The sequence below is a fragment of the Glycine max genome, chromosome 14 (genome assembly GCF_000004515.6).
Source record: "Glycine max cultivar Williams 82 chromosome 14, Glycine_max_v4.0, whole genome shotgun sequence".
Lineage (NCBI taxonomy): Eukaryota > Viridiplantae > Streptophyta > Magnoliopsida > Fabales > Fabaceae > Glycine > Glycine max.
In genome coordinates, this window is record NC_038250.2 from 13,652,926 (window position 1) to 13,679,202 (window position 26,277).

A 26,277-nucleotide genomic window follows, 5' to 3' on the forward strand; every position below is an offset into this window, starting at 1 on the left:
ACACACACACATATATATAGAGATGAGGCTTAAGCGTATGTACTACTCTCAGGGAACCATTCTAGGCCCCTAAGTGATAGAAATAACTTTTCACACAAATCTAACAAAAATTAGGAAGCATAACGACTATATTTACAACATCATAAAATTTATAACAAGCAATTCACCAAGGGTCGGACACTTTTGACTCAAACCAAAGCATATACAGGTGAATATCAACATATTGCATAAATATAAATCACACGCCATATATACAAGTGTTGGAGTTCACACTCTCTTGGTCTTAGGTCTTCATAAGAAATAATAAAATTTCGTTGTTCATTCATATCTTAAAAGTCACACTAGTAGGAAATATATTCACTTAAAGCGTAATAATAGTCATCGAGCATGCCTACAATCAATCTCAACATTGAACATGACATTTACCTTATATCTCAACAATCACATTAATGGTATCCATAACATTTAAAGGCATAATAGTAACCCTCAGAGAATAATTGCAATTAATTTAAGCATTGATCATACAATCCACAAATATTACATACAACATCAACTTACAAATTAGAGAATTAATACAAGATGATCCTAATGGGTTTAGTAATTTTGTTTGTCTTAGCTTACAAATTCATAGTGGATCCTAGAGTGTTTCCCAGGGCTCCCTAACACTTTCGCTAAGGTTTTCTTCATTCTAAATCTATTTTTAGTCTTAGAATTACCAAATTAAGTCATGTAATGTCTAGTATCAAGCTTGTTCCCTGTTTCACAAAGTTTCACTCTTAAACTCGTCTTCAAATTTCTAAGTGTTCCGGAAATCGGTTTTTTCATAAATCTTATATGCTACCTTACATTTTCACACCTAAAAAACTCATTTTTGAGGTCAAAACCTTAAGGAAAAATTTTCCATACAGCTATAACAATTAGTTCAATTTCTTGAAAGATTTTAACCCTACAAAATATACTTAAACTGGTTTTGTTCATAACTTTTGCAAAAAAAAAAAAAACTCCAATTTAAGTGAAATTTAAGGCTAAACCTATGTTTTAACACTCAAAGAACTCATTTTTAACCTTATAACTTCCAGAAAAACAACATATCATCTAGTTCCAGTCATGGCAGCATATACAAAATTCAAACAACAAAACAATATGCAATGAAACCTACCTTCCAAAGACAACAAGGTTAGGGTTCAAGAAGTGGACCCCCCTACCACCCCTTTACCTATTGTAGTCTCCACGTGAAAGAGAAGGGTACAACCAAGAATGAAGTTATCTTGAGTCAAAAACAAGCTTCAACAAAATTTAAGAACATGAGAGAAGATTCAAGTGATGAAGAAGAATGAACAAGGCTAGAGTGAAGGGTGAACTTGCTTACCAACACTTCTAGGCTTCAAAGTTTCTAGACCAGCCCTCAAGAGAAAGAAGAAGAAGTTTTGCTGCTCTAAACTCCCCTAGAAGCTGATATTAAAATGAGAGGAAATGACAAGGTTTTCAGTTTTTAATGAAGCTTGTAAATGTGCTTAAGGCGTTGGTCTAATGGATTAAGGTGTTGGCTTATCTTAATCACTCAAATTTAACTCATGAATGACTCTTGGCAGTCCATGGAAACCGTGTACATCAAGCCCATAATTGGCATGGTTTCCTTTTGAATTTTCTACTAAAAATGGTTAAAGTATAGTTTTGCCAAAAATGCGTATTCTTACTTTTTAGAAAAAATAGTAAATTCTATCCTAAAGGCCTTGATTACTGTGCTAATCTCTCTAAGATTATGTGTAATCAGAGTGAACCTCACATAGAGATCATTTTCACACGGAGCTAAATTACATTGTCACTCAGTGTACAATGTAATTTTGTTATAGATAAAATTTTCGTTAAGGCAGTTTCCATATACCTGTCAAGCTAGACTAAACAAATTATTTTGACTAAATATAGACATATATAGCACAAAATTCTATGATTAAAAACATATAACTATTAAAATTAAATTCATACATGCACAAATGACACAATACAAAGTTTTCTCTGTTAGTCTGAGTTGTAATTTTTTAAGGTGTTACAACTCTAACTTATTTTAATTATGCTACATCATATAATCATACAATTTAATTAGTCACCAACTAATTATACTAAAATTTTAATTTTAAACTAGTTGTCTAGTCATTTACAAAAATACCTCCACTTTAAATTCTTATGACTTAATTACCCTTTTCTAATTCTATGAAATCTAGATCACCATTAATTAACCTTAATTATCCCCACTTAATTTCTAACTTTACTTACATTAATTACTAATTTTCTTCTTTCAAGCTTCTAATTTCTATTTTTAGACCAAAATTCAATTATTAATATCTAGGTCATTAATGAGTTGACCATTATTTGACCAGAGGATTTTCTCTTAATTATCCTTATTCTTTCTAGTCTTAAGGTTAAAAAGTTAAGAGCTTAAACTTGCTTAGATATCCTATGATAACATCTCATTTTCTACCATTTCAATAGTCTAAAAATACTACACAATCACACAACAAAGCAATAACATTGTCTACCACACACACATGAAAAATTGGGATGTTACATCAAATGCGTTAATCAATTGACATGAAGTTGTTCTAGTTTAATCATATATCTCGGTTTCGAGTACTAAATATGTAGTTGTATTAAATACTTGAAAAGAAAGAGTTTTTAATAATGATTTTACCCAACTTGAACAAGATGCCTCCAATAAAAGATACTTGAGGTCCAGATAAAAAAAATCACTATTAGAAGAGTTTTCTCTCACTAAGAAAATTTTCTATCAATAAAAAAATTTAAATTTATTTTAACAATATTATTCATGACTTTTTTTTTACTTATTTGAAATATATCCAGGTAATAAAAAAGCTTAATACAAAAAATTAAATTTTTTTTCTTATCCAATACTATTCACATTTGACTTTAAATTATAATAAATAAATAATTAATAAATTGAAAAGTCTCATTGACCTTTGAATGCTTTTATTTAAAACACTTTTGTTGAAGAATGACTCCAAAAAATTCTATTATTCAATATAGTTATTCTAATTTATATAAAAGAAAGAATTAGTCTTAAATTTATTTCATACTTGCCAACCCACTAGCCAGAGTTACTATTGTGGAAGCTGATGTTTCTTCAACAACATCAAAAGGTGATGTTCCTAGCCTAGGACAAGTAATCAATCTTGATCACAATGACATGACCTCTCTATGGAAGTGACATCCCATTCCTTTATTGTGGTCTTCCACAAGTGACATTGGGATGAATGACTTTGGGCCTCCCTCATCTACCTATATGGATAACTCAAATTTTGGGAAACTTTTTAAGATGAAAGTTTCTCCTAGAGTTTTCTAGCAAGCATTTGGATAAAGCTATTGACTGGCCAATAAGTCTTTGGACTTCCTTCAAGTTTTTCAAACTTCTCATTACAATGATAGTCACACACTTCTCATGATTTGCTTTGATTCCTCTGTAAGTCAGCACAAACCCCAAGAAATTTCCTCCTTGCACCTCGAAAATGCACTTTTTTGGGTTTAGCCTCATGTTGTATTTTCTTATCTTTGTAAAAGTTTTTTGCTAAGTATTTTGCATGAGAGCCAATATTTGTGCTTTTGACAACCATGTCGCAACATAGACCTCAAGGTTTCATCCAAGTTTCTTGGTGAATAGCTTATCCATCAGTCTTTGATATGTCTCGTCAGCATTCTTGAGACCAAATGGCATAATTAAGTAGCAATAGTTGGTAGTGTCTGTCATGAATGTCGTATACTAACCAGATCTAGTTGTATCAGGTGTACACGTAAAAAAAGCTAAGGATGTGAAATCCAGAGGCTCCATCTAATAACCAGTCAATACTTGGAAGGGGATACGAGTCCTTAAGAATGCTTTATTCAAATCAGTGTAGTCCATGCATATTCTCCACTTGTTGTTGGCCTTTTTCACCATTACCATGTTAGCCAGCCACGTGGTGTATTGTACTTCTCAATGAACCTTGCGTTCAAGAGTTTATTCACTTCTTCTTCAATTGTATTTCCTCTCTCGGCTTCAAGTTTTCTTTTTCTTTGGGAGATCGGTCTAGCTTCAAGTTCTATTTATTTTATGGTTTTTACAAAAAAGGTGTATGCCACTTGGTGTACTCTAGGCTCTGCGACCTATTTTTCCCTTTGTGATTTTGAGGCTTTCTACATAACATTCCTGTGATGTCACTTGGTCAGCTTTCAGATTGATGATTTTTCCACCCACGTTTAGGAATTTCATCGCTTGGTGGGGAGTTGAAATGACAGCTCCTAACTCGTTAAGTCCAAGTCAACCAATCAATATTTTATAAGTAAGATCATTGACTAGGAGGTACCTACGTTAATGGTTTTTGACCCATTCTCATCCCTAAACGTGGTCAGTAGATTGATGTATCTTATGCCAACCATTTCTCCCGAGAAGCCTATGAGTTATTCTAGGAATGGTTGTATATTGCTCTTTGGGATGTCCAATTGAGTAAATAATAGGCTCTGATTACCCTAGTTATAAGAGATATATTAGATCATTTTTACATTTACGATATGTTTCTACACTCTCTCTTCCTCCCAAATTCGTTCTCCTTTCTTGCTCTCCCAAAACCTTTTCTTTTTCCCGCATACACCCAAATCTGTCCTAATAAATATATGATCCCGTACTCTTTAACCGTTGGATCGTCCTTAAATTTGTACACTACCTGCCGAACTAATTTTCTCACATTTTCACTATTGGGATTTGTGAAATAATGTATATAGAAATAGAAATAACTCTTATACAGAAACAATGAAATTGAGGGTCCAATCTCTTGTCCTTCTCTTTAATGTTTGGAAATCCTAGCATAGCAACCAAAGGAAAAGCTCAAGGAATCTTAGGGAACCACTAGAGACGCCTTTATCGCTGTCGGACTACACACGTGAGCCCAATTAAAGGTATGGGATGAGTTTATCGTAATTTGGATAGGAGCGAATATGTGTAGGAATCCTTAGAGGATCAAATTGGGGTTAATTTTGGGGTATTTTATGCATTTTAATTTTTTTTGTATAATGATAACTACAAATTGCCCATGTTTGATGGGTCAATTGATGCCATAATGTGAATTGGAAGGTTTAATTGAGTGTTTGGCTTTAAATGTTAGAAACCTAGAAATTTGAGAATTCTTGATTCTTGCATATTTTCTTGAAATTGATTAAGGGGTTTTGTTCCCCATGATATGATCACATATTCTCTGATATTCTTTTTGAATTTGGGTGTGTTTTGAATTATGAATTGTGTCTCTTTCGCTTCACAAAATGAAGGTTTTTCGTGAAGCACAATTGTGCTTGATGATAGCATGCCAGTGCTTAGTGAAAATCAATTGTTTTAAGCCCATCCTATTTTTTTTTACAATGTGAGTTAACTTTTATCCTAAAAATTACTAATAAAGTGATTGAATTAGGTTTTTTGATCTTAAGGAAAGTTGTAGCCCTAGATGTTAGCTAACAAATTCCGTTGGTTTCACCCAATTTGGAGTTGTATAGCCTCCTAGAGAGTCAAATCATTGAGCAAAGGTCGAGCTGTCAGGATTAAGCAATGCTCCAATGTTTATATTTGGTTTAGACATAGTTAATGGTTAAATCGGTTTTTTTGATCAACATAAGAGTTGTAGATAATTGTATTAAATTTCAAACAAGATAAATATGAACTTAATAGGATTAGTGCATCCTGTGTACTTTTAATTTTGCTCTACAAATGTTGTAGTAACTTAAGAGGAAATGTAATGATATACTTGCTTACTATACATGTACGTTTGGTTGCTATTAAATGAAAGAATAAGTGAATGATTATATGCCTTAAATGTTGGAAGATTGCTATTGTATGATATATGTGTGTGTTTTGTGTCAATTAAATATTACTACTGTGTGATGTGTATATGATTCATGAGGCATAATAATATGCCATTTTGGGATTATGAAATTGTGATTGAGATTGAGTATAAGTGGAAAGTTGAGTATGTGTTAATTTTTGAAATACATGTGAACATGTGATGGTGGATTGTGACTTTGTGAGATGTTAAATTGTGGATATGGAATATGGTTGTGAATAAGTGTTTGGTTAATACTTGATGTGATATTACTTGTGAATTGTGAATTATACAATAACCTGACTGGTGTTTACCGTGAGAAAAATGTTTATGCGCGAGGTGTTAAAAGGAAAGTGTAGGGTTCCAAGTTAGGAACCTGAGGTGTTAAATTATAGCATAATGTGTTAAACGTGTTTGAAAACAAGGGTGAAGTCATGAGTATTGTATAATTCACGAGGAATATCTGGGTGCAAAAGTTATTTTAGGGTTGAACTTGAATCAGGAAGGTGAGACCCAAACGGATTCTTCGAAATCTAGGCCTTGGGGGTAAATACACTTGGTTTGAGTGCTCTTTTAAGCCTATATTGATCCCATGTGGTTAGAGCATTCTCGTAGAACAAAGTGACCTTGACGGGTCACCTTATGCTTTCACTTAGTGAGAGTTACCTGACATATCCATTGTGTGGCATGTCTTGGTATGTAGTCCTAGGTGCCCTGGTGTTGTTTTTCACTAACATGATATCACATTGCAGATAGGATTGAGTCTTAGTGTACCTATTGCATAACCTTGTGTAATGATCATCGTGACTTGTTATGTGATGTTATGTAATGAATTGTGTAAGTGTGAGATGCGATATTGTATTTGAGATGTGTTGTTTTGAATATGTGATTAATCGTGAAGACATTGAATGTGATTTGTGATTAAATTCCAGGACAAGTGATGTTACATGTTGAGTGTTGAAATGATGCGAACTGTGTCAAAGTTGAGGCTTGTTATACCTATTTTATTGTTATAATTATATTATTGTTATATTTATATCATACCTGTATGCTTTCATTTATCTCTATTCATTGAGGAATGTGATGACTCACTCCTTATGTGTTATTTGTGTTTGGATCATGTGATAATCTTAAAACTTGTGCTCATCGGAGTAGATGGCTAGGTGGATTGCTTTAAGGAACCTCATGTTGGAGGACGTTGGGACACAATGCTTTGATAGGATCTGACATTAGGGCATGTGTTTCTATTTCAATTGTGTGATTTTCCAAACATATTATTTTACTTTATTTTATTATGCTGCTTAACTTGAGTTCTTTTGTAAACTTGAATGGCTTTGTTTTGCGCTGGAAATGTTTTTGAGAAATTTTATTTGTAATAGTGAAACAAATGTGGACTTTTTATCCACATGGATTTACTTACGATTTTATTGAATAAAATTGATTTAATTAGATTTCACGTTTTATATGTTTTTCCCATTTATATGCAATTGGGGTAGAGGGTGTCACAATTTTGCTTCAAGATGTTCATCTCTCTTTGCAAGACGATGATCAATGAGTGATCATCAAGCTCTTTACGTGAGAAATTTGCCATATTTTCTAGATTTCCCTTTTGAGGGTCACCTTTGGGAGGCATCCTTAGTACAGTGGATTCCTGTCCTTGTGGTCGTTTTCCATGGTCGACCTGATGTCATCATCAGTTGTTGCCTTTGAAGAATTGTGATCAAAAGGAAAGTTTTCCTTCGACCCCATAGTGGGCGCCAAATGTTCTTACTAGATTTAGCAGAAGATCCTCATGGTGATCTTACTCCATGAGCTCCTCCAAGAACGGTTGCATGGTGTATTTGAGAAGACACTCTAACACTCAGGTTAGCCATGCAGAGGTAAGAGCAAGTATCAAGAATAGATAGGAATAAAGTTGGTTTACCTAAACCTTGATGACCCTTTTTATAGAGGTGAAAATTGGATCTCTAATATCAATTTCCCTCATTAGGTAATATAATTAGGGAATTATATAATCTTATCTTTCCTCTAATGATAAATAACTTATGATTTTATGGAATATCTTTATCTTCCTGATAAAAGATAAAGTTTACCTCTTACCTTAATTAGCTCTGCAAGGTTCTCTGGATATCAAGTAAGCCACTTGGCCGACCATCGAGTATGGAAGCTTGCCGAGTCCGAGTAGTACAACAAGGAAAAATGAAAAATATGTATAAATATATTAGAAAAAGGTGCATAATGATATTATTTTATGATATTAGATAAAGATTTTGTTTGGAAGAGCTCATCAACATCTTATTTTTACTGTAGGAGTTTATGAGAGTGTTTGAAAGAGCTTTTAAAAATAGAGATTAATGGTCATGCATTGATAGTGTAAAATAATTTTTATACTATTGATATGACTTTTAAGATAGTTATAATATATATTTTTATCAATGGGAAAAAGAAACATCCGTTGGACATGGGTTCCAAATAGTAAGAAGATAATTGTTCTGAACTCCAACACAAAAGTTGCTTTCCCTAGAGCAATGATTGAAGGTTATATTGCCTTGCATAGACATGAAGGATCGAATCTGCTCCACCAATGGAAAATAAGGATGGAAAACCGAAACACCCTTATTGATGAGATCAATTGCCACTTTGGAGTCTTAGAGACACATTAAGTTATGTCAAAGCCAATTCGATACCGTGAAGGATTGCCTAAAGCTCAACATTCTGAATTGCAATAACTCCACAAAATCTCGAATAGCCAAGAAGCCAACTACTATTGTCATTTGTAAGGATGCCACCAAATTCTAATCGACCTGGGTACCATAGGAACTTCCATCCGTGTTTAGTTTAATAACATCTTCTTGTGGGGGGCTCCAAGATATGGGCATTGGGATATGTTCCCTGTGGTTAGTCTTCAAAGTTTAATGAATTAAATTATTGAGGTTTTGAATTTGGTTGAGAACAACCCACTTGAACTTTATCTTGAAAAATCTTTATATTTCGAGCCTTCCGAATGTGCCAACAGATCACCGCAAAAAAGGCACCATAATATGCCTTGATATGCTTGTGCAGCCAACTGGGAACATCATTAGTGTTAGTAGGATGCACATCCATATGAAGCATTCTCTAAATTCTGTCAGACTCTGGATAGTGGATTAACAAATGAAAGATGGTTTCAACAGAAGCTTCACACCTACAACAAGAGGAATCTAAAGCGAAATGGCGGTTAGTACAAAATAATTTAGCTGGTATACTTTGGTGATCAAGGAGGCAAAGAAAGAAATTGAAGTTTTCTGGTAATTGAAGAGACCAGAGCCAAGCTTTGCTTCTTGTTGTAGCAGTAGTGGGGGATCGGGCTCAAGTCAAACAACAGTATGCAGATTTAGCTGAGTATTCTCCATCACAAGCATTATCCCAAATGACAATATCCTCCACATTATCATTTAGCACAACACTTTCAAGCTCATGTTTCAGCCAATCAGGAATAGGAGTAGCCTATAAGTTTAAATTGCACCCTCCATCCTCGAAGATATCTTTTATAAGAAGCATCGAATCCTGGATGTGAATATAATGTAAAGAAGTCCCAATAACACTTTTAGAAGACCATTTCTCATACCAAACAAAAACATTTCGTTCCCCAATTGAATTTTAAATCCCAGACTCAATAACTGAGAAGTTTTTTAATAGAAGCCCAAGTATAATAACAATTTTTGTACTATTTATCCTTCAAAACCGAATCACCTTTCAAATATTTATTGGCCAGAAGTTGCACCCATAAGCTGTCTGGATCATGAAGCAAGGCCCAAACCTTTTTCCCTAGCATGACAACATTAGAATCTCTAGCCCTCCTAACTCCTAGGCCTTCATTCTTCCTTGGCTGCGTAATTGTGTTCCAATTAACCCAATGGTTAGAAGCATTTCCCCAAATAAATCTCCTAGAGGTAGCATCAATAGGATCACACATTTCTTGAGGTATTCATAAATTTTGCATCACATAAACAGGAATAACATTCAAGATTGACTTTGTTAATGTGATTCTTCTCGCCCTGTATAAGAGGTTAGCTTTCGAGCCAATTAATTTATCATTCACGTGATCAAGATGTTAGAATTAATGTCTTATGTGAGAGACATGTGGGACTAATAAATAAATAATTAATAATTAAGGACTAAATTGTAATTGGGTTAATTATGAGAAGTGGTTATAAAAGGGGTTAATATCCACTAACGTGAAATAAAGTTCTTTTCCTGACAGAAAAATGTTCTCTCTCACCATAGTTATCACGAACGGAGAGAGGCAAAAAAGAAAGGTCTAAGGAAGTGAAATCTTATTTATCTCATCTTTCAAGGAAATCTAAGTACATCGGAGAAAAGTCTTCCTATGAAGAAAGGTACACATTATTATCTATTTGTTTATTGATTATTTGTGAGAATCATAGGTTTCAAGATCTTGTTATTTCCTATAATTAATAGTCTAGCAAATCCCTTAAAGTTTTACATGTGGTATCACAACATATGTTATGAAATTTATGATTATCCAAGAATGATTTAATTTCTCCCAATTATGCATGAACCCTAATTATGAAATTTAAGGATTTTTTTTTCCGCTGCAAGTATGAAATCTTTTATTGAAAAGGGTATCAATTAAGTTGGCTTTCAAATCATAAGTATGAATGCGTAAAATTATATTATTTTAATTGTATTCAATAAAAAAATTATGGAGTTATGGGCATGATATCAATCATCATCATGTTCTCGTGATTGCTACCATGTGCGTTTTTTTTCTTAATGGAAGAAAAGTAAGAAAAAGCAAAATCCCTCTGGGTTATCAATGGCAGTTGCTGTTGATATATATATATATATATATATATATTTCCCTTTAACATATAATGTGGAGAAAGTGAACCCACGACAAGTTTCGAATGCTTTTTGTAAAAACTGCGTTGGCACGGAAATTTTGGAGATTGCTATTTGCAACCTTATTTTTGTTATTTCCAATCCCACTTGCTTATTTTTTTCCCCGAAAATGATTATTAAACGTGATTAAAGGATTGAAAGTTTATGTTCTGTAATTAAATTAACGTAAATGCTTTGCAATTATTGGTAGCAGTAGATATGTATATGCTGCACATTTCTTTGAACGTGCTTGAATTCAAAACACAAATAAATGTGAATATTATTTTATGGCCTGAAATGAAATTGATAAAATGACTATGAATTGTTAATAGCAATAAGTATGTGCAAGCCATATATATTTGGTTGGAATTAAATGTATGTTGAATTTGCTAGTCACCAAAGTGGCCAAATTTGTAAGGTTATTTAATTCCAAATCAATGATTATTTCAATTACTCATAGAATAATGGATGCTAAATTATATGATTATTGGTTTATGGGTAATTGAAATTCATTGTTGTAAGGCATTTATGGATCGCCCAAAGGTTGATTAGTTGTTCTTAAAGTTAATGAATATAATTGTAGGCGATTTGTGTGCATCATTAGTTTTATTTATATACCCAAAGGAAATAGATACTACTAATTGGTGCATATTTAATTGCCAACTAATGTTAAGAATTTTTATTAGCATCATTATGTTTGTATGTTGTGTGTTGGTGTATCACCCAAATGAGAACATCAATATACATTGACCGTTATTTGAATGAATCATATGTATGACATGTATTTTATGTCTCAAAACACTTATGTGAATTTTATTATGTAATACATGTTCTGAATTCATTGAATTCTAATGCATCATCTGTGCCAATTTTAATGGGCTTAACTTCTCTGACTGAAATGAGCAAGTCCAATTTCACCTCGGTGTTTTGGATCATGATCTTGCTATGTTGGATGAGAAGTTTGTTACTATTATTGATGCTAGTAGCTGTTGGATCAAGTGGCCTTAGAATAATTAAGAAGGGGGGTTGAATTAATTATTCCTAAACCTTTACTAATTAAAAATTACTCTCATAAGGTTTTTACTAAATTGTTAAGAGAATGAGGAGTAGAAGAGAAACTTAACAGAAAGCAAAAGCGGAAATTAAATGCACAACGGAAAGTAAAAGAGTAGGGAAGAAGGAAATAAACACACAAGAGTTTTTATACTGGTTCGGCAACAACCTGTGCCTACATCCAGTCCCCAAGCGACTTGCAGTCCTTGAGATTTCTTTCAACCTTGTAAAACTCCTTTCACAAGCAAAGATCCACAAGGGATGTACCCTCCCTTATTCTCTTTGAAACCCTAGTGGATATAACCTCCACTAGAACTGATCCACAAGAGATGTACCCTCTCTTGTTCTCAGTCAACAACCCAAGTAGATGTACCCTCTACTTGTACCACAAAGGATGTACCCTTCAATGTGTTAAGACAAAGATCTCAGGCGATTAAACCTTTGATACTTTGTGAATGGGGATACAAAAGAATTTTCAGGCGGTTAGTCCTTTGAACACTTTTGTATTAGGGAAAGGGAAGAATCAAAAGAATTCTCAGACTGTGTCGTTTTGAATTCTTTGACAAGGGAGAAGGGAGACACAAAAGAATTCAGGCAGTTAGTCCTTTATTCTTTTGGAAAAGGGAGAAGAGAGACTCAAAAAGAATTCAGGCGGTTAGTCCTTGGTGAATTCTTTTTGGCAAAGGGAGAAGAGAATGAAAAGATGAATAGCACAAGTTTTCAAGGTTTAGAAAACCAGAAAACTTTGGAAAGCCTTTGGTACAAAGAAGAAGAAGAAGTTCAAAGAGATTCAGGGCTTGTAAAAGATTGATTGAATAAGTGTAAAAGTGTATTGAAAAGCATATCAAAGCCTTGCTTTTATAGACTCTTCATGTCTGGTCAAGACAACCATTAGAAGAGTTATGACTTTTAGAAAAACTTAAAAACCAATTTGAAAAAGTCAAAAACTATTTGAAGAGTTACATCTTTTGATTTATTCAGAAACAACCACTGGTAATCGATTACTAAATCAGTGTAATCGATTACACAAGGCTTTTATGTGAAAGGATGTGACTCTTCACATTTGAATTTGAATTTCAACGTTCAAAGGCACTGGTAATCGATTACCAAAACATTGTAATTGATTACAGCTTTTTGAAATTAATTGGAACGTTGTAAATTCAATTTGAAAACTTTTTCAAAAACATTTTGCTACTGGTAATCGATTACAGCAATCTGGTAATCGATTACCAGAGAGTAAAAACTCTTTGGTAAACATGTTTTGTGAAAAATCATGTACTACTCAATTTTTGAGAAAAACTTTTCATACTTATCTTGATTAAGCCTTCTCTTGATTCTTGAATCTTGAGTCTTGAATCTTGATCTTGATTCTAGAGATCTTGAACCTTGAATCTTGATTCTTGACTCTAAACTTTCTTCTTGAGTCTTGAATTCTTCTTGATTCTTATCTTGAACTCTTGAATTGTTCTTGATTCACTTGAGTTGTTCTTTGATTGATCTTTGATTCACTTGAGTTGTTCTTTGATTGATCTTTGAGCTTTTTGTCATCACCTTTGTCATCATCTTTTGTCATCATCATTGTTATCATCAAAACACCTTTGAATCACCTTTGATTCACCATGAAGATTTGCTTCTACAATCTCCCCCTTTTTGATGATGACAACTTTTGAAATCAAGAAACACACACACTTTTTCCTAGTCGATCACTCACATAAATTCTCCCCCTTTGTGTTTTGAATTTATGCTTATCTTTAAAAATAAGTTGATTATTCATGTGAATTCTTGATTTAATCCCATTTCTCTCCCCCTTTGGCATCAACAAAAAGCCAAAGTGAGTATAGTAGCAATGAAGAGAAAGTTCATTATAAAGCTTGGGAAAGATCTAACAAACTCAGTCTATTGTTGATGAGAATGACTGTTGCAGACAGTATTAAGATAACTCTTCCTAAAATTGAAAGTGCTAAAAGGTTTATGGGATTAGTGGGAGAACACTCTCAAACAGCTAATAAGTCTGTTTCTGGGACATTAATGAGTACATTGACCACCATGAAGTTTGATGGTTTCGTACTATGCATGAACATGTCATTGAGATGACAAACATTGCAGTAAGACTTAAGACCTTGGGAATGATTGTGAATGAGAACTTTCTTGTTCAGTTTATTCTAAAATCATTACCATCTGAGTATGACCCGTTCCAAATGAGCTATAATACCATGAAAGATAAATGGAATGTGCATGAATTGCACAGTATGTTAGTTCATAAAGAAATGGGACTTAAGAATCAAGGAAGTCACTTAGTTCATTATGTAAGCCACCAAGGGAATCAAAGAGCTGGAAAGAAATTTATGAAGAAACATGATAAAGGCAAATGGTCATTAAAGATCAATGACGACTCTTTGCAAATCCAGAAAAAGGTATCAAAGGGTAATAATTGTCAATTTTGTAGAAAATCAAGACGTTTCTAGAAGGATTGCCTAAAGTGTAAGTCTTGGTTCGAAAAGAAAGATGAGCTTAATGCTCATGTATATTTTGAATCAAACTTAACTAAAGTTCCCCATAATACATGATGGATTAATTCTGGATGTACGACTCATGTTTCTAACATTATGCAGAGATTCTTTACAATCCAAATCATAAGCTCAAATGAGAAGTTCATTTTCATGGGGAATAGAGTGAAAGCTCCAATGGAAGCAGTTAAGACTTATTGTTTAAAACTCGACACTAGACATCGTTTAGATTTACTGAAAACTCTTTATGTACCTAGTTTATCTAGGAATTTAGTTTCATTATCTAAACTTGATGTTACTGGATACTCTTTTAATTTTGGTAATGGATGTTTCAATTTATTTAAGCATAATCATCTCATTGGTACTAGTATTTTTTTTTTATGGTTTATATAAATTGAAATTAGGCAGTTTGTATGCTGAAACTGTTTTAACTCTGCATCATAATGTTGGCACTAAACATAGTTTAGTGAATGAACGATCTGTTTTCTTATGGCATAAACGTTTAGGTCACATTTCTAGAGAAAGAATGGAAAGATTAATAAAGAATGAAATTCTTCCTTATCTAGATTTTACGGATCTAAATATTTGTGTGGGTTGTATTAAGGGAAAATAAGCAAAACGTACAAAGAAAAGAGCTACAAGAAGCACTCAGCTTCTTGAAATTGTGCATACTGATATTTGTGGACCTTTTGATGTTAGTTCTTTTGGAAGGGAAGGATACTTTATCACCATTATTGATCATTATTCACGTTACAATTATGTCTACTTACTGCCTGAGATTTCTCAGGCAATGGATGCCTTAGAAATTTACTAGAATGAAGTAAAAAAGGCAATTAGACAGAAATGTGAAAATTATTAGATATGATAGAGGTGGTGAGTATGACAGAAGATATGATGAAACTGGGAAACACCCAGGTCCATTTGCTATGCTTCTTCAGAAACGTGGCATTTGTGCGCAATACACAATGCTCGGTACACCACAACAAAATGATGTATCAGAAAGGCGTAATAGAACTTTAATGGATATGGTTAGGAGTATGTTAATCAATTTGACTATACCCGTATCTTTGTGAATGTATGCTTTGAAAATTGTCATGTATTTGTTGAATATGGTTCATAGTAAGGCAGTTCCAAAGACACCTTTTGAACTATGGACAAATAGGACACCTAGGATACCTAGTATAAGGCACCTGCATGTTTAGGGTTGCTAGGCAGAAATAAGGATTCATAATCCGCAAGAAAGGACATTGGATGCATAAAAAAATCAGTGGATATTTTATTGGTTATACAAAAAAGTTAAAGGGGTATATGTTTTATTGTCCTAATCATAGTATGAGAATTGTCGAAATTGGAAATGCAAGGTTCATTGAAAATGGTGAAATTAGTGGGAGTACAGTTTCACAAGAAGTGGAAATTAAAGAAGTTAGAGTGCAAGTCCCTTTAGCTTGTGCCTCTAGCAGTAAGGTGATTGCTCCTTTAGTTATTGTTACAAACAATAATGAAGAAGCACAACACAATAATGAGCCCATGATACATAATGAACCTATTGTGGAAGAACCACATGAAGTAGCATTAAGGAGGTCTTAAAGAGAAAGGAGACCAGCTATTTTGAATGACTATGTAGTCTACCTACACGAAACAGAAATAGACTTAAGCATTAATGATAATGATCCAGTTTCGTTTTCACAAGCTGTGATAATTTTGAGAAGTGGTTAAATGTCATGAAAGAAGAGATAAATTCTATGGAACATAATGATGTTTGGGACCTTCTCCAATTACCAAAGGGTTGTAAGAGAGTTGGTTGTAAGTGAGTCTTTAAGACTAAACGTGACTCTCATGGCAACATTGAATGTTACAAGGCTAGACTTGTTGCTAAGGGATTTACTCAGAAAGATGACATTTATTATAAAGAGACGTTTTCATCGATCTCATGAAAGGATTCTTTCAGGATTATCATGGCATTAGTGGCCCATTATGACTTAGGGCTACATCAGATGGATGTGAAAACCGCCTTTCTTAATGGAGATTTAGAGGAGAATGTTTATATGGACCAACCAATGGGGTTCTCAGTTGAGGGAAAGGAACACATGGTGTGTAAACTAAAGAAATTAATATACAATCTTAAAGAAAGCTTCCTGCCAATAGTATTTGAGGTTTAATGATACCATTGTTTCCTTTAGAGTTAAGGAAAATACTATTGATCAATGTATGTATCTAAAGGTTAGTGGGAGTAAGGTTATGTTTCTAATTATGTATGTTGATGATATCTTGCTTGCAACTAATGATCTTGGTTTTCTTCATGAGACTAAGAAATTTCTCTCTAGAAACTTTGAAGTGAAAGATATGGGTGATGTAAGCTATGTGATAGGGATAGAAATATTTTGTAATAGATCATAATGATTGTTAGGCTTATCTCAGAAAGCATATATCAATAAAGTACTAGAGAGATTCAGGATGGAAATGTGATTAGCATCACTTATTCCAATCTAGAAAGGAGACAAATTTAGTCTTGCACAATGTCCTAGAAATGATATGGAGCGAAAACAAATGGAAGCTATTTTGTATGCATCAGTTGTTGTTGCATCTGAAAGATGAATTTGCAGCATGTTTTGAGGCTACAATTCAGGCTAATTGGCTACGGAACTTTATTTCAAGGCTTGGAATTGTCGATAGTATTGCTAGGCCGCTGAAAATGTATTGTGATAACTCTGCAGCATTATTTTGTAAGAACGACAAGTACTTTAAGAGTGCTAAGCATGTGGAATTGAAGTATTTTGTCGTGAAGGAAGAAATTCAGAAACAAAGTGTGTCAATAGAATAAATTAGCACAAACCTTATGATAGTTGGCCCTTTGAATAAGGGATTACCGCCTAAGATATTAAAGAACATGTTGGAAGTATGAGCATTATTGTTATTAATGATCATTAAGTGTAATTTATCTTATGCATTTTAGTGACACTCTGAGCTCAATTATGATATGTTTCTGATTACCTGTTCTTTATGTTTGCATGCATGTTTGTATTAGAGTAATGTTAACAGGTTTTGTCTTGAATGAAGACATTATGTTGGACCAATTATTTACTCCTAACTAATGGTCATATTAAGGAGAAGACTAATTTGCAGTACATGGAAGGGACTATGTCGATTAGATAATGTACAACCTCTATGAATCGAAGTGGTTCCTATTCTTAATCATGAAATTATGATGTACCCAATGTATAGAACAATTTAGTCAATTTTAATGTGCATTATGTTAGTTAATCTATTTATTTATTTAGTCCATAATGTTTATTAATGTCACATGAGACAAGTGGGAGAATGTTAGAATTAATGTCTCATGTGAGAGACATGTGACTTATGTAGGGATTAATAAATAAATAATTAATAATTAAGGGCTAAATTGTAATTGGGTTAATTAGGAGAAGTTTCTAGAGGTAACTGCTACTTGATGGGAGTAGTAGTTATAAAAGGGGATTGATACCCACTAACGTGAAATAAGGTCCCCTTCCTGACAGAAAAGTGTTCTCTCTCACCATAGTCATCACGAATGGAGAGAGGCAGAAAAGAAAGGTCTAAGGAAGTGAAATCTTATCTCTCTCATATTTCAAGGAAATCAAAGTACACCGGAGAGAAGTCTTCCTATGGAGAAAGATACGCATTATTATCTATTTGTTTATTGATTGTTTGTGAGAATCATAGGTTTCAAGATCCTATTGTTTCCTATAATTGATAGTCTAGGAAATCCCTTAAAGTTTTACACAAGAAGGAAAGAGAAGTCATTATTTTTCAATCTACCAACAAGTAACTAAAAGACTAAGTACTTACCAATATTCTTGGTAGCTTGAAAACCAAGAACATCTGCAAACTTATTAGACTTTCTTCTAGGGATGTTTTTAGAAACCATAATTCTGGATTTTTGAACATTTATCTTAAGACCTGAAGCCTTACAAAAAATATCCAAAACCTTATGGACCATCTTCACCTTAGAAGTCTTGGCTGAGGTAAAAAACAGACAATCATCTACAAAAAATAAGTAAGAAATAACTAGAGCTTTTGCAAAAAATTTCATAGGGTGCCAAGTGGAAGATTGCTCATGCTGCTGAATCAAAATAGCTAATTTCTCCATACAAAGAACAAACAAATAAGGGGGTGTTTGGTTTGGTTGTTTTCTGTTTTCATTTTCACTGAAAACAGAAAATGGTGATGAAAATGTGTTTAGTTGGATTTTTGAAAACATTTTTAGGGAAAATGAAAACAGAAAACAACCAGAAAATGAAAACAATAAAAATCTCATTTTCAGTGTTTTCAGCTGAAAACAAGAACTTTATTTTTTGGGTAAAATAAAAACGCGGTGGCAAGGAATGTAATTTTAAGCAAATCTAAAAATAAAAAAAGACATGAAGTCAATATATCATAAATTTTCAGTGTTTTTATTTCCTGAAAATAGAAAATAAAAAGTCAAACCAAACATGTTTTCAGAATTCAAATATTTTGAAAATGAAAATAGTTTCTAGAAAATGAAAATACAAACCAAACACACCCTAAGGAGACAATGGGTCCCCATGTCTCAAACCTCTATTAGGAGCAAAACTCTCTAACACCTCACTGTTCCATCTCAAAGAAAGAGAAGTTGAAGTAATACAATTCATAATCAAATTAATAGTAGATGAAGGGTATCCAACTTCAGCCAAAGTAAGTCTCATACAATCCCAATCAAATTGATCATAGTGTTTTCAAAATCAATTTTGTACATGATGAATCCAGACTTAACCTTCTTTTTATGCATGCTATGAACAATCTCTTGGGCTATCAAAGCATTATCCCAAGTCCCTCTTCCTTGAATAAAGCTTCTATGGAGAGGCCAATCAGAGAATTCAAATGAGGTCTAATTCTGAGAACAAGAACCTTTTGAAATAACTTTGAGCAAGACATTGCATAGACCGATTGGCCTACAATCTCCAAGGCTCACTGGGCTATCAATCTTGGGAATCAGAAAAATAAGAGTTTCCACCAAGGCTGAATTGATATTACCTATGTTGAAATTTTGAGCTATCATCTCCCAAACCTCCGAACCCACAACATCCCAATAAGTTTGAAAGAAGACAAGTTGAGATCCATCAGTTCCTGGTGACTTGAAAGCACTATTTTGAAAATCGGATTGGACCGGCCGGTTTGATCGTGAACGAGTCATGTGTCCAACTGATGCTTCATGAAAATTAATTCATCATAAAACCGGTCGAAAATCGGTAAACCCGGTGTGGGTTAACCAGTTTTGCTTTAAATTATTTTTTTACTTTTGGTATTAAAAAATAGAAAGAAAAAAGAAATATTATAATTTATAACACTTTTAAGTGAAATTTATTTTTTATTATTATATATTTATGCACATTATGTTTTCTCTCTCAATATTATTAGGATATTATATTAAAATATTTTAAAAAATAGTTTATTAAAATCGATTCTGTTGAACCATTGATTCTTGAACCATTGCCTCTTAGTTATACATTATATTAAAATATTTTAAAAAATAATTTTATATCACTTGTGCTTTAAACTAATCTAAGGTTTAAATTTGATTTTTTATTTTAAAATGTGTGATCTAGTCTCTAGTTTCTTTGTGAAAAAATAGCTAACTATTTTATCAAAACCTTTACAAAAAAAATAAAAATGAGAAAATTCTTAAAATGAGAATTCAAGCTCTCTTTTTATGATATTGGTCTTTACAATTACATAATATTAAAATGATCAAAATTATTATTTAATTATCAAAACTAAATATAAAAATAACATTAATATCAATAACTTAATTCTTCAATAAATACCATTAGGAGCATTAAATTTAGTTAAAATAGTTAATTGTTCTAATCTTCAAGTGAAATTTATTATATAATTATATTTTTAAATTCGTGTGATACTCTTTAATCTCAACTTTAAAATATGTTACAAAATAGATTATTCTTTGATAATCTATTAAATTATATATGATAATATATGATAAGTTTGTTAATCTTTATGATAATTATATTAAAAATCTTATCAAGAATAATCTATAATTAAAAGATAGTGTAAACATCACCATGATTAATCTCAAAATAATAAATAAGATCACATAATAGGTTATATATAATGTTCCAAAAGCAACTTGTGAAGCAGTTGGACAGAGAAAGAAGAATAAAACAGTTTTTAGAACATTGCATTCAGTCACTTTGTTGCACAGCTTAAACTATTTTGAAAGAAACGAATCCTGAAGCGTGTCACTCCCACTCTCACTCAATCGTTCAGCCCCTTCTCTTCAATTTTAGGGTTTTATCACAAACTAAAATCCTCAATCATGGGCACCAAGGTTAGGAGACCCTCCCATGCTGGCTCTTGGTACACCGACAATCGTAAGTCCCTCAAATTAGAATTCACGATTCACCAATTTCGATTCAGTTTCGCCGATCAGGTTCAAAAGATCAGTTTTTTATTCTTTCAATCGATTTTTCCCACGATTCTTCCAACTGGGTTGAATTTTTTTATAAAGAAATTGTTTGATTGTTCGGAATTTCTTCCTGAACAGTGAAAGTTCTCAGCTTCATGTTCTTTTGGTTCACTCGTCAGTTATCACTCTTCTACTTCTCAGTCAGAGAGGAAAGTCTCACTTTAAGTAACATTTTTTTTTTAATTTTAATGTTTATTTTCAGCTAAGCAGCTTTCAGAGGAGCTTGAAGGGTGGTTGCAATCGTGTGGTTTGACCAAATCTTCTGATGTGCGGGGAGTGATAGCACCGTAAGTGGAAGTGGCTTATTTTTTATTATTGATTTTGGTTTCTGAGTTTTGGTGATGTTGGTTTTTGAGATGAAGTAACAATCCTAATGTGTTCATGTGGTGCAACCGGAATGTTATGATGCTTTAGACATGCTGGTTATTCCTATTCAGGAAGAGCTGCTGCTTATGCCTTCGGAAACATTGATCCATCAAATATGTGGGTTTGTTTCTTGTTTGCTTTTCTTACTACTCTCATATTCCTATGTGCCCTCTTGCTTCTTCCTTGCTCTTTTTTCTTGTGCTGTTGTTATCCCTGCTAACTATGGATTTTTTTTTTCTCTGTATTTTATGGCGGTTTCAGTACACGTGTGTTCCTTCTTGGTCCTTCTCACCACTATTACACTCCAAAATGTGCTCTTACGACTGCAACTGTCTACAAGACACCCATAGGGGACCTGCCTATTGATTTGGAAGGTACCGGATTATGGAATCTTTTTTAAAGGTTTTAAATTGTGGTTACAATGTGGGCTGAAGTGGGCCAATTGTGGCCAGTGTGATTCACAATCATGGATTGGTTGATAGTGTGGTTGTTGTAGTCACTGTGACTGAGATGTTGCTGTTGCTGCATCACATGATATTGTCTGCAGTTTCAAACCTCCTTTGTTAATGTAGTTCATTGATCATTCTTGTTAATCTTCTTACCAAGGATTACAATGTTACATTTTGTTTTGAATGTAGGCTTTTCTTTGCAGAATATTAATGAGGGGGTTATCTATGAATGTGAAAATGGAAATAAATTAATGGTATTGATATGTGAAGTCAAACTTCTGTGATGTTAGTTCTCTTTGAGTTGCGAAGATGGTAGATTATTTGATTTACTGAGAACTGATTCATTTTGACTTTGATATTGATTCTTTCTTTCCTCATTGCTCACATTTGGCACTTTGTTATTTTACCAGTAACTGAGGAGCTTAAAGCTACGGGGAAATTTGAGCTGATGGATATTCGTGTTGATGAAGCTGAACATAGCATGGAAATGCACCTGCCATATCTTGCCAAAGTATTTGAAGGGTAAGTTTTGTTATATTGAGCTTCCTGTTTTGAAACTATGCAGCAGGGACTAAATTCAAATATTGATGCAGGCACCAGGTGAAAATTGTACCCATTTTAGTTGGTGCTGTTAGTGCTGAAAATGAAGCTATGTATGGGCAGATTCTTGCCAAATATGTTGATGATTCCAATAACTTCTTCTCTATTTCATCAGACTTTTGTCACTGGGGATCTCGGTATGTACTGTTTTTCCGCATTCAACTACCTCCCCCTTCCCCCCCACAAAATAAAAAAAAAGTCTTATTACTATGTGCTAACAAAACACACACAAAAACAAACATTCACAGTCTGGTAATGTTTTCCGTAGGCTTCTTTATGTGATACTTATGCTGTTTAAAAAATAAGCTTAATTGGTGATTATGGAAGTTTTTGTTAAGATATGCTTCGGTGGTTTGAATGTTTTCTTACCAATATATATCGCACTATCTCTGCTTATTGTTCATGGTTATTTGTTTGAAGCAGATGTTGATTATTGTACATTTAAGGTTTTTTATTCATTCCTTTAACCTTCTGACTGACCTTTGGTGTCAGATTCAATTACATGCACTATGACAAGAAACATGGGCCTATATACAAATCTATTGAGGCCTTAGACAAGATGGGCATGGATATCATAGAAACAGGAGATCCAGATTCATTCAAGCAATATCTGTTGGAGTATGACAATACAATCTGTGGACGCCATCCAATTAGTGTTTTTCTTCATGTAAGTTCCTTATTGTCACAATATTGTCAAGAAAGTAGCTCTTGCAAAATTTGACAATCTCACTTTAAATTGAAGAAAAGAACAATATTATTATTGTATTATTTTTGTTATTATGAAATCCTGTTTTCTTGTCACTCCTTAATATGAATGGAGTTGATTAATCAATATGAGAACTTCACAACTCCTTCAACAGAAAGAGGCGATAAGGACACAATAAGATCACTTGTACAATTGTACTTGGTTTCTTGAATGCTGTTTGACACCTTGTGCAAGTTTTCCTTAATTGTGTATTTTGATACTTGAGCTGCCTTTAATAGTCCAATTAGCAGTCCATTGATCAAAGATGTTAGGTAATCGTTCAAAATTAGTGTGATTTGTAATATTTACCAATATTACTTTTCTGGGGGTACATTGAAATTCTATAATATTGGTAAAATAAATTGAATGATGTCTATTGTATATGGAATCCTTGATCCATATATGTTGCAGCTTATCACATGAAATGAGTTTTTCTGTCTGATGCTGATATTTTATTTACTTTCAACCTTTGGCAATTTTATCAGATGCTAAGGAACTGCTCAACAAAGATAAAAATCAAATTTCTTCGCTATGAGCAATCCAGTCAGTGCAAAAGTAACAGGGATAGTAGTGTTAGTTATGCATCTGCAGCAGCAAAAACTGATGATTCAAGCTCCAGTTGAAGGTCTTCATTTATGGGGCATTCAGCAATTTCATTTCCTCTAAATTGACTATTTATGTTTAAGCTTTGAAGTTTGAACAATTGGATATTATGTTCGATGTTTATAGATCATTCTCACTATCATTTATCGCTTGTCTTTAGCTGGGGAAGTTGTCAAATAATCAAATTCCTTTACACTTCTAGTTGGCGTCCCTAGCTAACGTGCTTGGAAAGTTGTGACTATGAACATGTGATCATGTTTTGGTTGCAACTGTCAAGTTCTTAATTTGCACTTTGTCTACATCAGCTTTGTTTTTTTTTTTTTGTTTTTTTTTTATGTAGTCTTAGCTGCGTAATGACGTGTTAGTACTGCTTACTGTGGCATTTGCTAATGATGCTGTTAGCGGTGGAGCAACTAAACTGCATTTGTGATGCTAATGCTATTGAATTTGTTTTCTCAAACAAAGGTTTCTACAAAACAAGTATTAACTAAAAAGAGTGGGGATGAGTGTGTTTTACATCTTAACTAGATTTTTAACCGTGAGTCACGGGTTCGTTAAAATTATATATATTTATATTATATTTATTATTTTTATATGTACATATATATAATATTCAGTCCCATAAAAAATTATAAAATATCTGAGTCCAATTATATATATTATGTGTATGTTATATTGTGAGTATAAAGATGTAATATTAATAATCAGTAATTATTTGATATTGTGTGAAAATTTTTAATCAATGATGATATGTTAAACAAAAAATATCTATTTTTATGCATTTCATGTGCTCCTTTAGTAGTGATATCAAGGAATAATTACTTAATCATATGACTCATTTTTGACTGTCATTGTTTGAATGTTGCATGTTTGTATTTTTATAAAGTATGTTTGAATAATTTATTTTTATTATATTACTTTTATTTATTATTGTTATAAATATAATTAACATTGATTGCTTATGATTTAAATGTTTTATATGTAATATCTTTGGATTATTTTGTAATCATGCTTATTCCCATATTATGATTTGATTCATGTTTTTGTCAGAAGATATTATTTGATTTAAAAGATATGTAAATTTAAGAAATCAATAACGTATGTATGTATATATGAATTTTATAGATGTTTCTAAAATGTTTTATTAAATTGGTTTGTATACAAATATATAAAATGCGGTACTTTTGGTAATCAAAATTCAAATTATTTTGAATTTCATACATGTATGATGTCATCATTATATTTATAACTACATTCAGTGAATTATCATTTTCTGTTTTGTTTATCATGAACATAACTAATTATATATTAAAAGAAATATGAAATTGTTTTAAAGTTATGTATAATGTATGCATGATTGATTTTATATAAGCTAGTTATAATAGTTTTTACGTGTAATAAGGACATAATAATTGTCCTTGAATGATTTTATTGGTTCATAAATATGTATACATTATATGTGATGTATCTTTTATGGTGAACAATAACAAGAAAAATAATTTAAAAAAATAGTTTGAGAAATATTTTGTATGTCTCGTTAATATTATGATGATTCACACAAGGCAAGAAGTAATGTTAAATATGCATTAGACGTTTATTAGTATAATTGGAAAACATACAGTTGTAAATCAAGTTTACAAAACAAAAATGTGTTTGTTGTTTGGCATGACTAGTTGGGTCATCTCGTGTCTGTTATGATGCAAAAAATATTTGAAATTTCATGTGAATACCTATTGAAGAGTCAAAAGATTCTTTTGTCTAATGATTTTTCATGTAGTATATGTTTCTAAAGAAAGCCAATAATTAAACCATCACCAAGAAAAAATGAGAATGAGTCCATTTCATTTTTAGAATGAATTAGGGTGATATTTATGGACTTATACAACTACCATGCGAATCATTAATATATTTCACGATTTTAATTGATGCATCAATTAGATGGTCACATATTTCCTTGTTTATCAACTCATAATCAGGGGTTTGTGATATTGTTGGCTCAATTAATCCGAGTTAGAGCTCATTTTTAGATTATCCAATTAAAAGAATCTGTCTTGATAATGGTGATGAATTTACATCTCACGCTTTTAATGAGTATTGTATGACTATTAAAATTTATATTGAACATCATGTAGAACATGCTCATTTACTTATGAGATCAAAACTTTCAACGTTTTCTTGGGAACATGTAATCTTGCATGCTCCAATATTGATTCTAGTCATGCCAACAAGTTATAGTTAGTTCTCCCCTCTTAAATTGATTTTCGGTTACCAATATTATATTTCCAATTTAATATTTTGTTTTCTTCCCAAGTGTTAAATATGTCATAAATATGAGTCCAATTGTTTGATCACAACACACTAAGATGAGTGCTCAAAGGAAAATAAAAATATATGTTAGGTGTAAATCTCCATATGTTGAATCATCAATAATAGATTTATTTACGAGTTTGTTGATTATTGTTTTTAATTAGTTTTTCCAACAAGAGGGGGAGATAGTAAACAATTGGAAAATGGAGATTAATTGAAATGAATTATCATTATCTTGATCCTCATACAAAACAATTTGAATTGGAAGTTCAAAAAGATAATTCATTTACAAAGTTTAGTCAAAAGAAGTGACTAAATCATATGTATCAACGACTAATACTTGAATAAAATTTGATGTCCCCTGTTGGAAATATTGTAAAATGGGTCTTAGAAATTCTTGAAGCAAGCTAGACATGTTGATTTCAAA

The 26,277-nt window shown here is 32.5% G+C and overlaps 1 protein-coding gene across 1 annotated transcript; it reads left to right on the plus strand.

Annotated features, from left to right (window-relative positions):
• Positions 1-20,424: 20,424 nt before the first annotated feature.
• On the plus strand, positions 20,425-23,744 carry LOC100815790 (protein MEMO1). The gene is made up of 8 exons (XM_003544559.5): positions 20,425-20,685; positions 20,983-21,067; positions 21,195-21,263; positions 21,408-21,520; positions 22,006-22,117; positions 22,189-22,332; positions 22,688-22,862; positions 23,426-23,744. The coding sequence occupies exons 1-8, from the start codon at positions 20,631-20,633 to the stop codon at positions 23,561-23,563; spliced, it is 891 nt and encodes a 296-aa protein (XP_003544607.1). The 5' UTR covers positions 20,425-20,630; the 3' UTR covers positions 23,564-23,744.
• Positions 23,745-26,277: the final 2,533 nt, after the last annotated feature.